Genomic DNA, 21,551 nt, shown 5'->3' with positions numbered 1-21,551 from the left:
TCTCCAACCTAAACCCCCCTGACACAGCTCCAGCCGTTCCCTGGGTGCTGTCCCTGGTCACAGAGAGCAGAGATCAGTGTCTGCCCCTCCTGTTTCTGCTCAAGGTCTGGATCCCCCAGTACTGTGTCTGTGATGCTGGGGTAAAGCTGGGGTAGCCCTGGAGCTTTTGTCATTAACCTGTGGTAAAGATAATGGTGCTCCAGGGCAGCATTTTGGGTGTTAACAGCATAAAAAAGGGACCCTTGAAAGAATTGCACAGAGGATTCTCAGGCACTGCATCTTGACATGGGAAATCAGGAGCTGCTGGTCTGATCAATCTATTGGGATTGCTCAAACAAACATCGCTGCTGTTGATACATGGAAAGGTTGATGGGTAATTATGAGTAATTATAAGGCCAGACAGCCTCTCCTTCCGTATTAGCTTGCAGTATTTAATATTTTCTGGGTAAAATGTTGACATTCAGCAGCTGAAAACTCAGTAAGGCAGTTGATTGCTGTTTTTAGAGCTCCTATATAAAAAAAAGCCAACTTAACTTAAATACCATCTGTTGACTTCAGAGTTAAATAAACTCAGTGTTTATGTTAAAATTACATAGCTGGAGTACTTCATGTCAAAATTACAATTCTAAATATTTTTAGGTTCTTTAAGCCTATATTAAGCTCATTGTAGCCTGGAATATGAAATGGCCCCGTAGGAGAGTGTCACTTGCTGATTGCCATATGGCTGCCTCGCTCCTGCGCTTCACAAAGACCCGCTGGTGGACTCCTTCTGCTTCAGAAAAATGTATTTATAACCCAAAAGTATCAGCTTGGCAGGGACAAAGCTATTTTGGTAGCACAAAGCTCCCTCACCTGGACCGTGTTTCTCATGTTGATAAGGGATGTAGGCTGTGGCAGCAAGCTTAGAGTGATGGGGGTTCTGGGGTTGGCTGTTTTGGTGTATCAGGAAAGGGGAGAGTTCATGGGTTTTATGAGAAAATAGAGTCTAAATACTGCAACATGTAGAAGAAAAAGGCTTTGGAATTGCCCTGGATTACAGTCTCATTTGGAGTTGTCTCCCCTTCCCATAGGACATCCCAGTGCAGGTGTTTGGGACCTGTCCCTACTTTTCTGACACTTGACCCTTTTGTGCCAATGTTCTGGAAATACAGGATGAGATTTTTCCAGGATGAGCCCCAGCTGAGTGATGCTTGCACAGACACGTCCCACCATGAGCTGCTTGATTTAGCAGAAGGATTTGAGTGCCTTACAATTCTATGGGGGTTTATTTAATCTTCACCCCTTGGCCATGAAGTCAGGTGGGCCCATCAGGTCTGCAGCGACCCGGGGCTTGAAAATAATTGTGTCCCGTGTACGTCACTCGTATCAAAACTTCCTTCTGCTGCTCCTGCGTGTCCATGTGTCACCTTTTCCACTTGCTGGTGCATGGAATGCTCTACACCCTGTGCTGTGCATGGGACCCTGTGCCTGGGCTCACAGCTGTGAGTTCTGCCCAGGGTGAGACTTCTTTATCAGTGCCTTGTGTTTCCAACGCAGTTGATGATGCAAGATGTGTTCATCATCATCACTTGCCTTTTTTGGCTTCTGTTTGTCTGCTGGTGGAATTTATTGTCTGCCATGGAGCGCTCCATGCTGAGGTCAGGTTATTTTAAGTTAATGCCATTTAAGGGATTTAAAATCTGGGACACTTGTCTCTCTGTGGTCGCAGCATCTGAGCTGCTTGAGGAGCTGACATCTAGTGGCCAGAAGAGTGGTTCTCCCGGGGAGACTGTCGGGTTTGGGGGATGCTTTTGAAGTATATCCTAAGTCCTAGTTGTACTTCCACAGAATACACTGTTTTCTGTATTTATAATAAATGTGGCACCCAGTGTGGCAGGGCAGTCCTGGCTGTGGTTGCTGTTATTGGGGGAGGGCTCCAGTGTCTTGATGAAACCTTTTCTTGACAGAATACTTGGAAATCAAGCAAAAAGGTTGTATTTTAGTAGTACAGAGAAAATTGTGTTGCATTGCATGGCTGAATAAAATTTTGAATTTGAAGGAGCAGCTGTAGCTCAGGGTCTCCTGAGCAAGAAGCCAGTTTTCATACCTAGCACAGCATCTAGAAATAGCAGATTTTAAGTGAGCTGGAGCTGGTGACATTCTCTAACAGTGTGCAAAGAACTGCTCCGTTGTCCTGTGTTATTGGTACTTCACCTCCCTGTAGAGAGGAACTGTGGACACTTTCTTCTCCAAGAGAAAACTGGACCTGCCACAGTCCTTGAGACCCAAGAACCAAACCATAAGCCTTGATGCTCAGCCTCCTAAAAAGTCCAATTTTAAATTGCTCTCCACCTCCAGATAGGAGTTAAAGCAAATAGAGATTTATGTTTTTAATTCAAAACATCATCTTTCCTGTAAAGTGAAGGAGAAGTTCTTTACCAAATGAAATTGTTTTAAAACAGCCTGGGCTAAATATCTCACTTGTAAAACAAAAATGGCAAGAGGCTCACTGTAAATTATTAACTAGGTCTTTGTGTCTTTATAATAATTCAATTTAGCAAGGGCTTTCCCTTTCCTTGCCCTGTTGGTGTGGTGCAGGAATGCTCAGCTGTGGCACACAGGATCCATCACCTCAGGGAGCACAAGCTCTGGTGTGGGGGGTCAGGAACTCTCAAATCCAGAGCTGCAGTGGGCATTTGTACGAATCTTCCCAAGGATCCTGCTGCACAGGAAGGGGCATTGGAGCCTCCAGAAAAACACAGCTTGGAGGGCAGCTGGAGCCTGTGTTGGCAAAGGAAAATAAAGAATCAAAGTTGAGGTTCTTTCATTCATTTTGTGTAGAAGTCAGTAGAAAGGAAAATAGAACTCCTGGCTGGAGTTGTTACCCATCCCTTTTTCACCTTTCCCCCCACTAGATATCTGCTTTCTAGCTTGTCTGAGCTTTTCATCTCATGTTTTATTCCAAAATTGTGTCCAATTGTACCCAAATTACAGGTTACTTAAATGCTGTGTGTCTATCTCCCCAAACAGTTGAAAAAGGGAATTGGAAATTACGCTGTTGGAAGCTGAGGAAAAAGGAAATTAGGCTCTTTCAGATGCTTGCTGTTTTTCCAGTGCTTTGAAATAATCTCAAAGAAAAGGGACTTTCATAAAACCCCCTTTTCTAAAACACTTAGCAGCTGAACTGTTCTCCCCTAATTTCAGCATGCGGCGGATTTGGAAAAGAAACAGAATGAAACTGAAAACAGAAAACTGCTGGGAACTGTCATCCAGTATGGGAATGTCATCCAGGTAGGCTGTGAACGTCTGTGCAAGCTGGAGAGGATTTAGTTGAAAATTCCCTGCTCAGTGGACTTTAAATTTCTGGAATTCATGGTCAGGAGTCTGTAGTTTTGCCAGTTTGACCATGCCCTGAAGTGGGATCCTGGGAAGCAGGGCCTGGGTGTTAAACCTGTGATGAGGTCAGTTTTTTATTATGGGTTAATTGTGTTTGGTTTTGAGGTCACCATTGATTGTTTTCTTCAGAAATAGTTGTTAGAGCCCTCATTAGAGTTGTTGGAGGGTGGCACATGTACAACACCAAATGTCCTCTCATAGTGAAATGTTGACACTTAAACCATAAACTGACACAGAGAAGGAAAATCAATAGAAGTAGTTACATTTTCAGTTAAATGAGACCAAGCAAAGCAAGAGAGGAGCAGCTTTGCCTCTCACCAGGAAGAACCACTCAGTCCCCAGCATTTCACGAGTTTTGGTCCGGGGTTTTTTTGAGCAGGTTGTTGTAAGTGGTGAGGGCATTTCCATGTGTGTGTCCGTGCTGGGGAAGGGACAGTTGGATTAACTGAAGGGGTTTTGTTCTGTGTCTCTGTGTGTGAGTGGAACTGTGCCTGCACCCATCAGTGTTTGTACACAGTTCAGTTTGCAGCCCTGTGTAGCATTGCAGTTGTCTCGTGCACGCTCGGGTTGTTGAGGGGCGGAAGAGGAGCATTCTTAGAACTGAACTCTGATTCTTATTCTAGCTGCTTCACTTAAAAAGTAACAAATACTTAACAGTAAATAAGAGGCTTCCAGCTCTGCTAGAGAAGAATGCAATGAGGGTGACCTTGGATGAAGCTGGAAATGAAGGTTCCTGGTTCTACATCCAGCCCTTCTACAAACTGCGCTCCATCGGGGACAGTGTAAGTGCTGGGAGCAGTATCCTCACGCTTCCCTGTGGGCACAGGCTGGATTTGGGAGACCTGTCTTGCAATTAATGCAATGTACAGATCTCTGAGTGCGTGATGATGATGCAGGAACAACCTTTTTGCTGTGCTGTCATGAGGGGGAGGAAAATTGCTATGGTAACTTGTATTTTGGAAACGTGGAATGATCTAACATTGGAGGGAATAAGGGACCTAATTAGGCTGGCCTTGCACAATTCCTGCTCAATTCAAAATGGTAGGAAGTGTTAAGCTCCTTCAGGAGGTTTGGAAGGAATAATTAGCATCTTTGTTTTCAGTGTTGTCAGCTAAGAATCAAAATTCGTCATCACTTTGGATATGAGGAGTGAGGTAATAAGGAAGTGAAATGTTCCTGTTCATGGGAAATGATTAAATGCATTGCCATTTTCATCTCTTCTTTTGCAAAATCTGAGTCACTTGGGTATAGGATCTTCCTAAAACCAGGAGGTCATAAGCTTCAGTGTGCTCTGGGGTTTAGGCAGGGTATATATTTGCACCTAAACATGGTGAATTTATCAATCAGCCATCATTTATCCTGTCCCAGAGCTCAGTCTGCTTCATCTTCAAGGCTCTGAGTCCAGTAGCATAGTGGGGTTTTGCCTCAGTGACTGAGTTTGGTGAGCTAAATTCTGGACCAAACAGAATCCTGGTGGAATACTCAGACTGGCATCTCTCCAGACTGCAAAAAGGTGATTTCCTCCCATCACTTCCACTGGGAAAAAAAAAAAAGGAAGAAAAAGAGCTTTCCCAGTGTGCAAATTTGTCTGATGCTGCACTTCTCTGCAGGTTGTCATTGGAGACAAAGTAGTCCTGAATCCTGTCAATGCTGGCCAGCCTCTCCATGCCAGTAGCCATCAGCTTGTGGATAATCCGGGATGCAATGAGGTAAGGGGACACTGGCACAGCTGGAGCAGCTGTACAAACCCCTCTGTGCTTCAGCTTAGCTATTTGTGTATGGTTGAGAATTCAGCAAGTTGGCTGGTACCTGTGGCACTGCTTAGGAAAAGTTATCCTGGTAATCAGTGACTTAAGTGAAAAGTCTTTGAGCTCCACTTTCTCGTGGGTGCTGGCAGAGGATTGAGTTCAGTCTCTTTTGCATGACTGGCTAAAAACAAGGTGTTCCTTCAAAGTCAGAAGTTGTCACAGTGATGTGCCCCATTCTAGTCACTGTGAAGAAAATTAAACCTACCAGCACAGATGTGTAACAAGTGGCTTCCATGCAAGTCAGTTCTGAGTCACTTGTTCTGGAGCAGATACAGAAAGGACTTCCCTTCTCTAGAGCAATGCAGCCAGGCCTGCAGTGTTCTGGTGAAAGCTGTCTAAAAAATAAGACAGTGGCTCATGGCAGTATCTTGTGCAGGCACAGGACAGTGGGACTGATGGTGTCTGTTCTCCTTTTAGGTCAACTCAGTGAACTGCAACACCAGCTGGAAAATCGTGCTCTTCATGAAATGGAGCGACAACAAGGACGACATCCTCAAAGGGGTGAGAGCCAGAGCTGTGCCTGTCTGCAGCTGGGGCCCTGCTGGGCACTGCCCCTGCTGACCCTGCTGCCTGCCTTTGGCAGGGGGACGTGGTGAGGCTGTTCCACGCGGAGCAGGAGAAGTTCCTGACGTGTGATGAGCACAGGAAGAAGCAGCACGTGTTCCTCAGGACCACGGGCAGGCAGTCAGCCACGTCAGCCACCAGCTCCAAAGCCCTGTGGGAGGTGGAGGTAAGGACTGGAACCCAGGCTGGGGCTGGCTTGGTGGGAACAATTACTGCTTCTGTTTAAAAACACTCTATCTGGATTTCTCTCTTTAGGTTAAATTGTCCTGGTGTTACAAGTTTAAATTAAAATTCCTTCGCTTGCTGTGCTTTCTGTGCGCAATCACAGTGCAGCTCTGCTCTCTGATGGTGCAGCACAGAGCTCTTGAACTCAGGTGCTTTACACTACAGAAAAAGGGCACAGAGAAACATCAATGAAGTCATTTTCTTACCAATCACTGAAGTTTAACAACAGCTTGTAATTTCCACTGTCCTGCTGAGTGTACTGAAGGCTCTATTTTTGGTGTGGAATAATGTGATTATGCATATCCTCATTTGATAGGAGGCTGCAACCCCTTGCTAGTCTGTCTGAACTGGCTGCTTTTATTCCATTGGCTTTTAACAAAGAGTGACTAACACCTTGGCCATCACTGGCTTCTGAAAATAGCCTCAGTCTGTTGGTATTATTAGAGTTGGTTTATGATTTTAAATCTGATTAAATTATGGAGTGCATAAGAATCAAAAAATGAGTTGTTATGACGGATAGGTGTTTTTGTATTCCTGTTCCAGAAGTATCTGCTGTGACATTCAGCTTCTCCTGTATTTCAGATGGAAGCTTGCCTGTAATTAGCATTACTTTGGCATGTTACCAGTCTGTGGTAACTGCCCATGTGTGTGCAGTTACCTGGCATAGGTGAGATGGTTCTTCCCTGAAAGCTGCAGGGCAGCTGTGATGAGTTTTCCTCAAGGAATCAGGTGTACCCTCAGAGCAGCCAATATGGGGTTACAGGTGTTGGAGGCTCTGCTTGCCCCCCTTGGTCAGTAAATATAAATATTCTTTTGTACAGCATTGTTGCATTTGAGATGTTTCCAGGTGTCTTCCCTCATCCACTTTAAGCAGTTAAAAATGAGTTATAGCCATAGAGTAATGGATTTGTTGCCTTTTCTAAGGGTTTGTTTCAAGACCTGGCAACACATGCACATGGAGAGCACCTTCTTTAATTCATTCATAAACTGAAGTGAATTAATCTCAACCAGCTCAGAGCATTCCCTGCACTGTGCTGGTCACAGATGAGAGGTGGTTTTGTCTTCTCCCAGCCCCTGGCTCTGTTTGCTCTTCCCTGCACATGAAGTGAGGCAGATCCTGCTGGGAAGGGGATCTGTGCTGCATTCAGGGTGTGTTCCCTTCCCTTGCAGGTGGTGCAGCACGATCCCTGCCGGGGGGGAGCTGGCTACTGGAACAGCCTCTTCAGGTTCAAGCACCTGGCCACAGGGCACTACCTGGCAGCAGAGGTACGTGGGGCTGGGCTGGCACCTCTACCTGCCCTTGCACCGTGTTCTCTTCCTTTGGCACCTTCTCAAAATCTGTCATTTCCCACCCTAGAACTGGACACGGGGAGGGGAGGAGAGTGGTCATTTGGATTAATAAAAAATAGATGCTAAACATAGGAAATAAGATGAAAGAGCTGAAAGAATACCATGGTTTGGGGTAGTCGTGAGCTGATGAAACTTTTTATATGAATTCTAGAGGCAAGAGCTTCTCCTGCAAAGAATAGGCACTAAATAGTATCCTGTCACGTGTGCACTGGAGTCAATGTGACTTTATTAACTGATGAATAAATGGTAAATGACTGAGAGCCTTTGGGGGAAAATGAATTCAAGTGTTGGTAACTTCTCTCGAATCACTTATTTCTGAGCAGAATCGTAGAACTGAGTGTAAAATGAAAACACTGACTTCAGACCAGTCTGTAAGAGCTGCAGATAGAGAAAAGTCCAGATTAAATATCCCATTCTGTATTCTTCTGATAAGCAGATTGGAAAACTAGAAGCATTTTGTCACATGCACACTGCAAATCCTTTTCAGTAGTGATCCAGTGTAGAGCTTTTCCAGTAAATCTTGGGTTTTCTAATCAGCCAAAACAAAAACATGCTCTTAGATCATGCAAGAGTATACCAGAGGAGATTGCTCACCTGATCCTTGGTTAGAATAGTTTTTGTTCTAAAAGATTTCTCCAAGCCAGTAATTTCTAGTTGGAAATTCCACTTGGAATTTAAACAAACAAAAAAAAAGCATAAAGTGGTTAACTCTGTACTCTTGCTCCTATAGTGATTCTCCTGAATGAGATAAATGTCCCTGCATGTTTGCAGGTTATTTAACTGATTTCTGGCCTGGTGAGCCGTGCTGGGTTTGGGCAGTGTGCTCTGCATGCCTGGTGGTGCTGTGGAGTGCAGGGCTTTGGTGACCACGAGAGTTTAGGCGGTGCTCAGGCTGTTTCCCCCTTGCAGCTGTGCTGGAGTTTTGACGTGCCTGTGATTCTGTTCCATCAGGTAAACCCTGACTATGAGGAAGATGACCTGGAGTGTCAATCCTCAGTAAGTATAGGCAAGGGTATGGTCTTGCCCCTGATTGAGGAGGGCTTGGCACAGGCCCAGGACTGACCTGGCCAGTGCACAGCTGGTCCAGGCTTCGTTGTTAGTGAAGAAACTAAAAACCTGAGAATGCTCTGGAGGCTTTTATGGCCTATCCAAGGAGTGGGTGCTGATGCCTGGATTAGACCCTAGTAAAGAGCAGCAACCCACTTGGAACTGAATTTACACGTTACCTGAACCCCCCTCAACTCCTCCCTTTGTGGCATCTTTTTCTGTCTTCCTGTTTCCTCAACCTTTGCTTCCTTGGAGCACTGTCCTGCCAAGGGCTGGAAATCAAGTTGCTCAAGGTGACACCAGATGGGAAATGTCCCTGAGGGAATGTCCCCCAGTGCTGTGCCTGTCTGACCGCTGTGTTTAAGCAGCAAATTCGCTGCCATTGTACCTTGTCTCAGGAAAGCAGGGTAACAGAGAGAAGGAATGGCAGGGGGAGGGTGGTTCCAGTGCCATTCCTCTGATTTTCCCGTGGGAACAAGTCTGTGTTGTCAGTAAAAGTTGTGTCAAAGATTGAGTGTGTGGTGCTTTGTATTAACAGCAGCTTCTCGTTGGTGTCAGAGGGAACCAGCCTTGCCTCAGGAGTTGAAAACAGAGAGAACTGGAACAGCACTTTCCGTTGTGGATTTTATTTATTTCCTTGGGTTTGATCATAGGCGTATGCAGCTTTCTTGGTCATTTGCCCTGTGTTATGGAAGATTTGCACCATTTGGATATGACAAAGAGCTATTCCTTCCATTCCCAAGAGATGAATGGGATGCTTAGAAATGCTGCAGGGCGCCTTTTTCCTCCTAAAAGGATTTGTCATTATAGCCTGGCCATTAAAATGCTTCCTTTGCCCTCAGATATTGAGCTGTTTTCCTGATTGCTTCTTGGTGGCATTTGGCAGCTTGACTGCGCTAAACGTGGTAAAAAACTGAGCAAACCCCACCCACAGCTGTTGTTTGGGGGGATGTGGGGGGAACCCAGTACTGAGATATTTTGTTGGGTTGATTTTTTGAGGGTTAGTCGATGTTGAGGTCCTTTAGGTAGACACCCCTGCTCCTGTGGTGTGTCCTGCTGACACGTGCATGGATAACATTCATGCACTGTCTCAGCTCTCTGCTTTTTCCCTGCTCTGTCTCTTTACCACTAGATGGCAAAAACAGACCAGCAAGAACAGGAGCAGGAGCACATAATTCAGCTCTGACAGGAAATTGCCACATCGTTTAACATTCACTGGTGACAGGAGGGTGTAGGCTGCTTTGTCCAACTTTATCCAAACTCCAAGTTGATCCAAATGCGAGCTGTCTGCAGGGTTTCTGTGCACAGCTCAGTGGTTTTATCGTTGCTTTCTTCTTACCCTCAGAGGGCTGTGCAGGAAGGGTTTACATGGGCACGGGTGAGGTGCCAGCTCTACCTTCCAGCAGCAAAAGGGGCTGCCCTTGTCAGCTTTGGGGTTGAATTTCAGTGCTCCCTGAATTGCCCCATTTCCTGCTTTTTGCTTTACTGCTCATGTTCAGCTTTGCCACAGTTTCAAGAAGTGACCAGTTGTCTCCTGAAGGACAAGCTGTGAATGCAGAGCAGCTGTATTCCTCACTGTATTCCCTCCCCTTGCTGGGGGGGGATGAAGGAGACAGCTGAAATTCGGAGAATTCATTCCAAGTGAGCGAATTTCTCCCAGAATTTCTCTCCAGATGGATTCTGAGTGTAGAGTTGCTCCTTCCCTTGAAGGCACACTCCCAAAGTGTATTTCTGTTCCATACAGATAACTGCCTGTTCCCATGCACAAAATCAGACTTTAAATGTCACTGCTTTGCAGCCAAGTTCATTGACTGCAAATATGTTAACTTGGGAGTATCCTGAGGCACAAGCAACACTGGATACCTTTTCCATATGCTTCAGGATGGCAGTGCCTTGCAGCAGGACTTGACAGGCAGGTGCCTGAGTGCTGACTCCTTTGGGTGCCTCCCTTCACTGGTGCCACCATCACAGAGAAGCTGAGAAATTGGTTTCTTGGTCACCTTGAAATCTGCATCCAGGATTTAGGTGGTTGTGCAGGGACAGCTGGCTCCAGCATGCCAGGACAGTGAGCAACTTCTTTAGGGACTTGTGAGAGCTGGGAGTTCCCTAGGAAAGGATTTGGAGAAAGTTGTTGTTCCTTTTTCTCAGTTCATCTTTGTTTTTTCCTTTCATCATTTGTTTTTAGTCCTTTCATCTGAAACCCTGGGGTTTTATCCGGTTGATGTATTTTTACTTGGCTGAAGGAGGCTGGGGATTTGCTGGCACCTTGGGAATAAAGATCTTTCTGGTGCCATGGCCTTTGGAACACGTTATTGTGCTTGAGAGCAGCACAAGCTGTAGTGTGAACACCAAGACATCCAGCTCCTTGATTAGCTTTTTGTTTCTCTTGCCTGGAGTTGATGGATGTGGGCCCCATTTTTGCTGCTGAAGCTGATTATTTCCCGGCAAGGTTGTTGGTATGTGGTGTGGCTGGTTTTTATATTTTCAGCTTGCTAATTTCTTGGTTAGAGGGATAATTGCAACGTGTGGGATATGTTTGGAGAGCTGGTAGTGTCAGGATTGGGGATCTCAGCTGATGTGTATTATCAGAAACCAGTCAGAGCTCCCAGTGTGCGTGGGGTGAATGGCTGGTGAGGTTTGTCTCTTCTGGCACTGTCTGCAGGACATAAATTCTGTGTGGAGGGGGAGTTACTGTGGTGGTACTCAGGAGTTACACCAGGGGAATCAAGGAGTGGTTGGCCAGGGCAGCTGCTGTCAGTGTTCTTGGTGTCCTGCAGCCCAGTTCACTGGTCCAGAGTCCTGTCTGCACCCGCAGTGTGTTTGGGGCTGTGGGGGCGGCTCTGCAGGGCCTGTCCTGACGCTGTGGGGGTTCCCTCCGCAGCTGGACCCCGAGCAGGACGCGGCGCGGCGGGGCCGGGGGGCCCAGGAGAAGATGGCCTATTCCCTGGTGTCCGTGCCCGAGGGCAACGACATCTCCTCCATCTTCGAGCTGGACCCAACCACCCTGCGAGGGGGAGACAGCCTCGTCCCCAGGTACGCTGACCACCTGCCTCAGCTCGGGGCTTTTCATGGGTTTTTGGAGGTAAAGCTGCCCCAGACTGTTTTCCTTTTACCCTTTGGAAGCAGGTTCCTCCTCAAATGAATGTAGAAATAATGAGAAAATGCCTGAAGCTTTGCTTGAGTACTTTACAGTTGAGGTGTAAGTAAGAGAACACCATTTTACAGATGGGAAAATTGAGACTAAGTGGTTTCCTAAGTGACTTCCTTGCCAGGAATGACCTGGGACTAAAAGCCTTGGGTGTCCTATCAAGGCATTCGTTCCTGTGACCTGTCTGTATTGTGTTAGGATGTAACACCAGCTATTTAGCACAGGTTTTTCTGTTGTTCACGTGTTCTTCACTGTTCACGTGGCACCTCTTGCTATTGAAAAGCTGCTGCACCCTTCCAAGACACGCACTCTGCACGCAGCCTCTTGCTGCTGGTCCCACTGAGAAAGCACAGCACGTTTGTTCCATCTATTCAGCAACTCCCTAAAGCATCAGATACCCCAAAATACAGACATCAGGGAGTTCTGGGCTGAAAACCCCAGAGGTAAGGGAAGAAGCTGGCAGCTCATAGCAGTGGAAGAGTGAGGATGGGAAGAGGTTTAATTTGTTCCTGTGCAGCAGCTGAGTTACAGCAGCTCGGAGTGGCTGTGGTTCTGTTTCAGAGCAGAATCTCTTTCATTACAGAAGAAGCCTTGCTCAGGTGAATCTATAGCATGAGCTAAGGCAGTAAGATTGTTATTTCTGTTGTAGGATGCGGTGTGGACAGAGATGACATTTCTTTTCCACTTGTTCCTGCCAGCATCTCAAAATCCCAGCAATGCAAAGACTTCCCAGCTGGGAAGCTGACTCATGCTGGGACACTCCTGACTTTTTTTCAGGAACTCCTACGTGAGGCTCAGGCACCTTTGCACCAACACCTGGGTTCACAGCACCAACATCCCTATTGATAAAGAGGAGGAGAAACCCGTGATGCTGAAGGTAAGTTCTGTTACTTTGTGTAAGCACATCCTTTGACTCCTGTACTTCACAAAAGTGCTGTTGGCAGGAGTTCCACTCCCTGAGCCTGTCACACACCAAGCATGTGACAGGAATGAACAGTGCCTGGGCAAAGTATTTGCTCTTAATGGCTTGGTTTCATGGTAGTTTTCTAGTTACACTGTTCGGCTTCTACCCCACAGCAGTCATCAGGAGGAGGATGTTTTTTCCACTGGCTACAGCAACATTTTGCCCTCTCACCTGCTGCTCCTTTGATTTAGGAGCAGCTCTGAGCTTGCACAGAGAGGGGTAGTGTTCTCAGAGCTTGGCTTCAGCAGGGTCCCGTGCTGCCTAAGCAGAGTGTGGCTTTTCTGTTTCATTATCACTGAGTGTGGGAAGCACTGCTTTGTTTCCTGCCTTTGGGTTTGCTGATAAAGCTTCTCTGGGTTTCAGATTGGTACCTCTCCAGTGAAGGAGGACAAAGAAGCTTTTGCTATAGTGCCAGTCTCACCTGCAGAGGTTCGGGACTTGGATTTTGCAAATGATGCAAGTAAAGTTTTAGGTTCCATTGCTGGCAAGCTGGAAAAGGGAACAATAACCCAGAATGAAAGAAGGTAAGGAAACCAGAATTGGGTTCAGATAGTGTTGTTTCCTTTACTCACTAACTGTTTCTTTGAAATTTTTATCAGAGTAAGCAATAGAAGAGGGATTTGGTTTCCTCCTTGATGAGATTTTAAAAAATGTATGGTTTTATTGTTGTGTCTGCAGTGGAGGTTCTCAGGCCTGGTCTGTCCAGCCCTCCTTGTCCTCTGAAGTGAGAGCATGAGAAATGTTGTGATCTTGGGGGACTAATGCCCAGCATACCTCTGCAATGGAGTGTGGGAGCTCCTAATCCATCTTGTGAGGACTGAACATGTGACTTGCTGCAAATCCTCTGACCGTGTCCCTGAAAATGTGGCCACACAAAAAGAGCACAGAGGTGGCTGTGTCACGCCAGGGCCTGTGTGCTTCCACAGCCAGTGCCTTTTATTTGGCTATGGGAGAGATAATCACCTGATTTATTGTTTGTGGCATTTGAAAGAAATGCCAAATAGATCTTGGCAAGTGTAGGGCTGCCCTAAAGTGATTTTCTTGTCTTGCTGCTGCTCTGGTTTAGCTGTTGGGCAGTGAGGCTGCAGCAATGGGGGAGCATTAGTTCCTAATTTCAAATTCTGTGCAAACCTCTGAGCTTTATCCAGTCTGTAATTGCTGTTAGTTTTTCACTTATCATTTAGAAATCTTTGTAAACTTATCCTCGCACTGCTCTTTTAGCACAGAGAATTTGTATTCTCATGTTAACAACTCCTGGCTTTTCTGTAGATCTGTTACCAAACTGTTGGAGGATTTGGTCTACTTCGTTACTGGTGGAACTAATTCTGGCCAGGACGTCCTTGAAGTGGTGTTTTCTAAACCTAACAGAGAACGGCAAAAGCTGATGAGAGAGCAGAATATTCTAAAGCAGGTAGGCTGTGGTTTTCTCTAAGCTCTGCCTATGAGAAGAGCTGTTGGAAAAAAAAACCTGATTATAGAGAACCTGACCAGGCTGGACATGGCTTGGAGCAGCCTGGTCTGGTGGGACATGTCTGTGGCAGAGGGTTGGAATGAGATTTCTTTCACTTTCATGGTGCCTTTCACACTTCCATGGTGCCTTCCAACCCAAGCCATTCTGTGGCTCTGTGAAATTTTGGTCTCAAATTATTGGGACCTGAAGGTCCTTTGAGTTTCCAGCTTTCATCCGGCTCTGGGCAGTGGACTGTAGGCTCACCATGGCTGGAACTAAAAGTTCCACCAGATGGTGTTGAGTAAAGGTGATCAACGTCCTCTGTTGGGGCTGTTCCATGGCCAAGAGCCTTGGTGACTGTAGCATATTTCTGATGTACCTCTTGGAGTACAGAGGCACTGAGCTCTGACACTAATTTGAAGCAGAAGAAGGCAGTGCCTCAGGGGTTGTGTCTGTGGTTTTTTTTACAAATCTGTAGATTTTCAAGCTGTTGCAAGCACCCTTCACGGACAGCGGGGACGGCCCCATGCTGCGGCTGGAGGAGCTGGGGGACCAGCGCCACGCGCCCTTCAGGCACATCTGCAGGCTCTGCTACAGGGTGCTCAGGCACTCCCAGCAGGACTACAGGAAAAATCAGGTTTGTAATGGTCAATGGCACCAACGTGGTTCCTGCACTCAAAGAAAAAAGCTTTGTCCATTAAAGTAAACCCTGCCCTGCTCTGGTTGTACAGTCAGCAAGAGGTTTTGGGATGGCTCAGTTTTATTCTATCTGGCATTTTTCACCTCTGTTGGAGACTATAATGTAATTAGCACTGGTTTGGAGTGGGATTTAAGAAAACAGCAGAATTTCTGACTGTCCCATGCAGGTGAATTGTGAGACTTTGTTCACTCTTGCTGGCTACAGGCGCCGCTGAAAGTTGCCCTGTAAATTAAGGCTGTTCAGGTTTTGTTGCCGTTATTAAAAACAAGGTCCTGTCAGATAAGTATAAATGCCTTGCTGGTGTCTAGCCCAGGAGAGAGGGGAGGGATGGAGGGCTTAGGGATGTCTGTCATTGTTTGCTGTCTTTCACACAAACAATTTGGATCTAACCCAGTTCGCTCCTCGGGATGTTGGCGTTGACAAACGTCGTCCTGTTTTCTGTTATTATTTTTAATTCTGAGGGTTAATTGCACCCCCCCTTCCTCCTTGCCTGTGTGTTTTGAAGGAATACATTGCCAAGCAGTTTGGCTTCATGCAGAAGCAGATTGGCTACGACGTCTTGGCCGAGGACACCATCACAGCCCTGCTCCATAACAACCGCAAGCTCCTGGAGAAGCACATCACAGCTGCTGAGATTGACACCTTTGTGAGTCTCGTGAGGAAAAATAGGGAGCCCAGGTGAGAGCTGCATTTTTGAATATATGATTACCCTTCCCCTTCTGGGAAAAGTCTGTACCTGCCAGCTTGCTCAGGAGGAAGCACAGCCAGTTCACTGTGTTCTGGCACTCGCCCTGCCGTCCCCTCGGGCAGCAAGTCTTGCTGTGCACTGTTCAAGTGGAGTTCTGAATGTTTGCTTCCTGAAATGTAGATTGCTTCAGTCTAGATCTCAACAGTGATTGATACCCTTTTGGCTCATGTTTTCCAACAGGTTTTTGGATTACCTCTCGGATCTGTGCGTTTCCATGAACAAGTCTATTCCCGTGACACAGGAGCTGATTTGTAAAGCCGTGCTGAACCCAGCCAATGCAGACATTCTCATTGAAACCAAGTAAGCTGGTGCCTTTCAAGATGGTTCTCCTGGTGTGAAGCAGAAGGAAGGTGGTTCAAAGCTGAGCATGCTGCTGGCACGTCCTGGGGATTCAGGGAGTTGTGTGGGGTCCTCTTCAAACACACAGAGCTGGGGCTGGGGACAGCAGGTGTCTGCCAGGTGCGTCCTCAGCCCTGCAGGCAGAAATCCTTCAGATCTCTCCCGTTTGATCCGAAGCACACAGACTTTGCAGGAAGGTGTGCAGGCTCCTGGTGTGATCCTCCCCCAGCTCTGAGGGAGCTCAGCTGGCAGCAGAGCAAAAGCTGGTCCTGCTCTGCTCACCTTTCCTCCCACTGAGGTGGGATTTGGGGCTCCAGCCCTCCTCTGCCATTGCTGAGGCCTCATAGCAGGCACCAAATCCTGATTGTCTTTGATAAAGGTGGCTTTATTCCATATGTATACTAGGGAATAGATAACCATTATCAAAATACTGCAAAAGGGAAGCAGGTAGGATTTAAAACACAAATGGCTGAGAGTATTCTTGCACATTTAATTGTTGTCATGAGATCATAAAGGCTGTACTTATTTCCACGAGCTCTTAATATTGGTATATCACTTACTTGTCCTTGAGTATTTAATTTGGAGCTTTTTTCAGATGTTGATCTTTTCTTTGCTGGAAGCCTTTTATAGTATCAGCAGCTGATTTATTTCTAGTTACTTCATGACATAAACAGAAGTTCTGATCCATTTGGCATTTATGGGATACAGAATTAATCAATTTTTTAGGTATTTTTCTTTCCCATATCTTTTCCTAGTCTGTTGAATGATCTTTGAACTCTCCTGTAAAGAAGGTTTTGAAAGTCCATTATTATGTGTCTTTAACTTCCTTGTTTCTTTATCTTTTTCACTTGAAAGGAGCTGAAATGTTCATCTTTTTAAGGTTGAATGGAAAGCTTATAATCTAATGCTTTTAATAATACAGCCCAATGGTTTGGTGTAGTAAAATGCTACTGCTGAAAGGGTAAGATACATTTTAGCAAGTGTCTTGCAAGAAATGCGAAGGATGTATGTGTGTCTGGAATGTAACCTCCCCTCCTCCTGGCAGGCTGGTGCTCTCACGATTTGAATTCGAGGAAGTGTCAAGTGGAGAAAACGCCTTGGAGGTTGGAGAGGATGAGGAAGAAGTGTGGTTGTTCTGGAGGGACAGCAACAAGGAGATCCGCAGCAAGAGCATCCGAGAGCTGGCCCAGGACGCCAAGGAGGGGCAGAAGGAGGATCGGGACGTGCTCAGCTACTACAGGTTAACAACAGGCAGCAGAGTGCAGCGTGGGGAGGCCCTGGGTGCACAGGGTGTGCTTTGGGAGGAAAGGTCCTGTTTCATGCACACAACAGCCTTCAGAGAGGGAGGGTGAAGTCTCTCAGAAGTGAGAGCTGAAAGCACACAGTTACTCATGCTGAGGAGTCCGGTTATTGACATGAGCCGGTTTAAAATGATTTTAAAGAAGTATTTCAGGCTTCAAGTGTGTTGAATTTCCCCAGCACTTTGTGCTTGTGTTTGTGCTGGGTTTCCTGCTGGTGGCTGTTGGGAGAGCCCGTGCCAGTGACCCCGGGGTTCCCTGTGTTCAGGGGGCACTTGGGAACTGCAGGATTTAGGTGTGTAGATGGCTTTGCTTTTGGTTTGCAAGAAGTCACTGCTGTTCTCTGTGCCTCCTGCTTTCCCCCAAGCCCGCAGTGGTCCCATAGTTCCCAGCAGCACAAACATGAAGTTGTGTTCGTGCCCCAGGTTGGGTGTGGAGGGTGTGCAGGGCTGCTTTGCACAGCCCAGGCCGTGCTTTGGGCAGGTCTGACACCAGCAATGTTTCCAGATGACTTGACAAGACACCGAGTTCTTGGCATAGTGTAAGGTCAGGTTTCAGCCCAGACCAAATTCCTGTGTCTGGGTTATAAACCCCTGAGAGTCATTTGACAGACTCAATTGTGGCAGCACAGAAAGTACAACTAGATTATTTGTTTTAATAACAATTTTGTTTTGAATTGTCTCTTCCATTGAAATGATTCTTGCAGGAGAATTCCTAATACGTGGTTTTATGTGAGCCTGTTGGAGCTCAGAATGAGACCTCTTAGACACAAGTTTTTTAAATGTATGTGCTTTCAAAACAGGTGTTTTTCTTCAACTTGGCTTTAAATAGAATTGGTAGTGTTAGTTATTAGTAGTTAGATATATATATTGGTATAAGAATGGTAGCGTTAATTATTTTTAGTATACGTGATACCTCATAAACATGCTTAAAAGAAGGACTTAGGATATGGTTTGGTCAAATTCCATGAGAAGTACTAAAAGTGAAAGGAGTCTGCTTTCAATTAAATCTTCTTTTCTTTAGGAAGCCTCACACTTGACAGTACTGAGCAGCAGCCCGTGAACACTGCTGAGTGTTGGGCACGGGCTTTATGGCTAAAGGTGAATTATCAGCCTGTTGGTTGTGCATAAGTGAGGTGCCAGTGATCAGCTCATGGACTGAAAAGCTTAGGAATGAAGTGCAGTTTTTCTCTACCAGTTCTTTCACTGAAGAGAGCAGAACTCAGTAGTTGTTTCCTCAGGTACCTGATTTTTAATGACTGGACCCATCTGTCTTGTTGCCTCAGGGAAAAGTGTGGCTTCAGCATCTGTAAGAAGTGTTTGGCCTTACATGGTATTTAGGCTGAGTTGCCTTGAGTGTTGTTTGCATTCTGCTATAGCTTTCATAAAAAGCATTAATTATTGTTCCCTGTGAGGGTGGGCAGGCCCTGGCACAGGGTGCCCAGAGCAGCTAGGGCTGCCCCTGGATCCCTGGCAGTGTCCAAGGCCAGGCTGGACATTGGGGCTTGCAGCAGCCTGGGACAGTGGGAGGTGTCCCTGCCCATGGCAGGGGTGGAACTGGGTCACCTTTCAGGTCCCTTCCAGCCCAAACTATTCAGTGATTCTATGATATTTAATCAGTGATTCTATTTTATTTATTCTATGCTGTTTAAGTTATTCTGTTGTTCCACTGTTTGCTAGTGTTTGAGGAGTACTTTATTCTTTGCACAGTAAGGATGAGCTCTATTACTGGATAATATAATATTATTTCTATTAATGCATAAGAGTACATCGGTATACATACTTCATAGTGTATATATATATATATAAAGTATACTTTATATGTACTTGTAATGCTTTGTATCTAATGTATAAAGTATACTGTACATATATTTATCTATGCTTTATGCTACACAGGAAATTAAACCATAAACTTCAAGCTCACCTAAATGAAAGCATATTGTTTTCTTCTATTTTGAAGATACCAGCTGAACCTCTTTGCTCGAATGTGCCTTGACCGCCAGTACTTGGCCATCAACGAGATCTCTGGGCAGCTGGACGTGGACCTGATCCTGCGCTGCATGGCCGACGAGAACCTGCCCTACGACCTGCGTGCCTCCTTCTGCCGCCTCATGCTGCACATGCACGTGGACAGGGACCCCCAGGAGCAGGTGACCCCCGTCAAATACGCCCGCCTCTGGTCCGAGATCCCCTCCGAGATCGCCATCGACGAGTGAGTGCTGCGCTGGGGGGGTTGGGGCAGCACCAGCTCGCTCCCAAATTCGTGCGTTGTTTTTATGCAGTTGTTGTTTGTAGATAAATCAAACACTGCATAATGTGTTCCTGAGAGTTAAATAAGCTCTCTGTGCGGGTGGGGTGAGCTCTGGGTAAGCTCAGGGCTCACCGTGGGACCGTGGAGTGACCTGGATCTGGGCAGGAGGGAGGGGTTGCATCTCTTCCCCTGGCTCGTTTGGTTAGAGGAGAACCATAGAATTGTTAAGCTGGGAAGAGCCCTTCGAGCTCAAGTCCAACGTCCACCACTGAGCCATGTCCCCACATGCCACATCCACAACCCTTCAGGGATGGTGGTTCCAGCACTGCCCTGGGCCCCCTATTCCAGGGTTTAACCACTGTTTCAGTGGAGATATTTTCACTAAAATCTCTCTAAACCTCCCCAGCTTGAGGCCATGTCCTCTGAGTATGGTCCCCTCAGGGCAGGTTGTCCTTATGGGAGCTCACACCACCAGCAGCAACAAGGGGGAAGATGCTCAAACAAGGACTTGTTCCTTAACTTGCAGTGGAAAATCCTCTGGCACAGTGCTGAAAAACCTGCACAAAACCATGCTGGAGCAGGCACCTGGTTTCTTGATCACTTGTATTAAGTCTTTATAATTAATAATTTCAAATTGATAGTACTCAACTGTTCAGAGCTCAGTTTTTTCAGTTGGAGAAAATGAACCCCTGAAATTGATGCTACGTGTTAGGAATTTAAGTCTTGTCAATGTTAATACTGGTGTTCAGTGGTTTCTTGTTATTTCCCTCCTTGCCAGCCTCGTTTTCTCTGCTGAGAGAGATGCAGTAGATAATAAATCAAATTTAAAGGCCAAAATATAAAACCAAACAGTTTCAGCTCTGGCAGAGGCTCACCAGTGATAAGTGATCAAACAGGAAGGAAAAGTATTTCATGGGAGGTGGTGGGATTGTACTTCTCAAAGTCACTGTGCACATACTGAGAAAAAACCCTAGAATTTATATTAAAAATTGATATCTGCTTTGCATATATATTGGTGTTTTATTTGGAGGAAAAATACCATCCCCACTCAGCCTCTCCTGGCCACTCGTTCTCCTCAGTGCTGCACATCGCTTGTCATTGTTTCCACTCAAACACTGAGGGTTGCTTTTTCTGTTTTTTGGGACAAAATTATCTTTTTTTTGTTTTCCTCAGACATTTTAAAATAGTACCTAATGAGCATATGGGATAAAACAACAAAAGCCAGGAAATTCTGGTGTCAGTGTCCTGACTCCCTCGTTTGGATAAATTATTTACCAGCCTTTAGCTTTTCTTAGATTTTGACAAACCAATGAAAAATTGTACTGGGGGGAAAAGAGCCCTGTGTATTTGCATGCTAAGTTTTGTTTTGTTTTCTTTTTTGTTTTGTTCTTTTTTTTCCCCTCTTCAGCTATGATAGCAGTGGAACTTCCAAAGATGAAATTAAGGAGAGATTTGCACAAACAATGGAATTTGTAGAGGAATATTTAAGAGATGTGGTGTGTCAGAGGTTCCCTTTCTCTGATAAAGAGAAAAATAAACTCACTTTTGAGGTAGTTATCCAGTTCTGATTTTATCCTTTCCTTTTCTTTTATGGAATGTTGGTTATTTTTTCACCAGGTAGTTTGGCAAGTAATTAGTGTAATTAGTGGGTGCTGAGCCTCAGCTGGCTCCTTTTTCCTCGTGCAAGTAACCCCACTGAAGTCTGTGAGTTTGAAATGATGGCTCTTGAAATACAATTAACGAATGTGAGTTTATGTCTGAGGTTTGCAGCAGCCTTGTTTGCTCTCTGTGCTCTCAGTGCTATTGCAAAGCCAGGCTTTACTGGAATAAAGATCTCAAAAATTGAACACTGTCTGCACGCACAGAGAGTCTCCAGAGCTTAAAGTGATGTTCACCAAGAGAAAAAGTGTCCTGTGACTTACTGGCCTGTTAAAATAGTCTGGGCAAATAAAATGTAGCAAATCCGTGCAAAAAATAACCATTAATTTAAGAAAAGATGTGATACTCTGTAAAAAATGCAGTTGAGGTAATACACTTCATGTGAGAGGGCTACATTAAATATTTGCCCTATATGTGATATTTTTATGTGGATCTTTATGGGGTGGACTTGTGGGGAAACTTTACAACTTGGAAGTTACAAAGCTCAGCTTTATATGCGATATCTTTTTTGTAAGACAATGATAAAAATTCTCTGTGCCTTCCCTCTAGTCTTGCCCTGTCTTACCTGTTTTATGATGAGACAAATAGAGTCTGGTTTTGTAGCTATAAAATACCAGTTGCAGAGA

General features: G+C 45.7%; 1 protein-coding gene across 11 annotated transcripts in view; it reads left to right on the top strand.

The window, feature by feature from the left end:
* Positions 1-21,551, top strand: part of ITPR1 (inositol 1,4,5-trisphosphate receptor type 1) — a 161,208-nt gene that overhangs the window by 48,035 nt on the left and 91,622 nt on the right. For 8 of the 11 annotated variants that reach the window (XM_048315664.1, XM_048315666.1, XM_048315669.1 and 5 more), the window contains exons 5-21: positions 3,184-3,270; positions 3,999-4,157; positions 4,986-5,084; positions 5,601-5,684; positions 5,767-5,913; positions 7,143-7,238; positions 8,274-8,318; positions 11,251-11,402; positions 12,295-12,394; positions 12,845-13,005; positions 13,751-13,892; positions 14,410-14,568; positions 15,137-15,309; positions 15,560-15,679; positions 16,764-16,958; positions 18,976-19,227; positions 20,675-20,816. In XM_048315664.1, the coding sequence (XP_048171621.1) occupies positions 3,184-3,270; positions 3,999-4,157; positions 4,986-5,084; positions 5,601-5,684; positions 5,767-5,913; positions 7,143-7,238; positions 8,274-8,318; positions 11,251-11,402; positions 12,295-12,394; positions 12,845-13,005; positions 13,751-13,892; positions 14,410-14,568; positions 15,137-15,309; positions 15,560-15,679; positions 16,764-16,958; positions 18,976-19,227; positions 20,675-20,816 (2,313 nt within the window). The remainder of the gene's footprint in view (positions 1-3,183; positions 3,271-3,998; positions 4,158-4,985; positions 5,085-5,600; positions 5,685-5,766; positions 5,914-7,142; positions 7,239-8,273; positions 8,319-11,250; positions 11,403-12,294; positions 12,395-12,844; positions 13,006-13,750; positions 13,893-14,409; positions 14,569-15,136; positions 15,310-15,559; positions 15,680-16,763; positions 16,959-18,975; positions 19,228-20,674; positions 20,817-21,551) is intronic. The other 3 variants (XM_048315670.1, XM_048315665.1, XM_048315671.1) reach the window with 1 other exon arrangement.

This window comes from Corvus hawaiiensis, chromosome 11 (genome assembly GCF_020740725.1).
Source record: "Corvus hawaiiensis isolate bCorHaw1 chromosome 11, bCorHaw1.pri.cur, whole genome shotgun sequence".
Taxonomy (NCBI): Eukaryota; Metazoa; Chordata; class Aves; order Passeriformes; family Corvidae; genus Corvus; species Corvus hawaiiensis.
The sequence above is the reverse complement of the archived record's forward strand: the minus strand, read 5'-3'. Positions and strand labels throughout refer to the sequence as shown.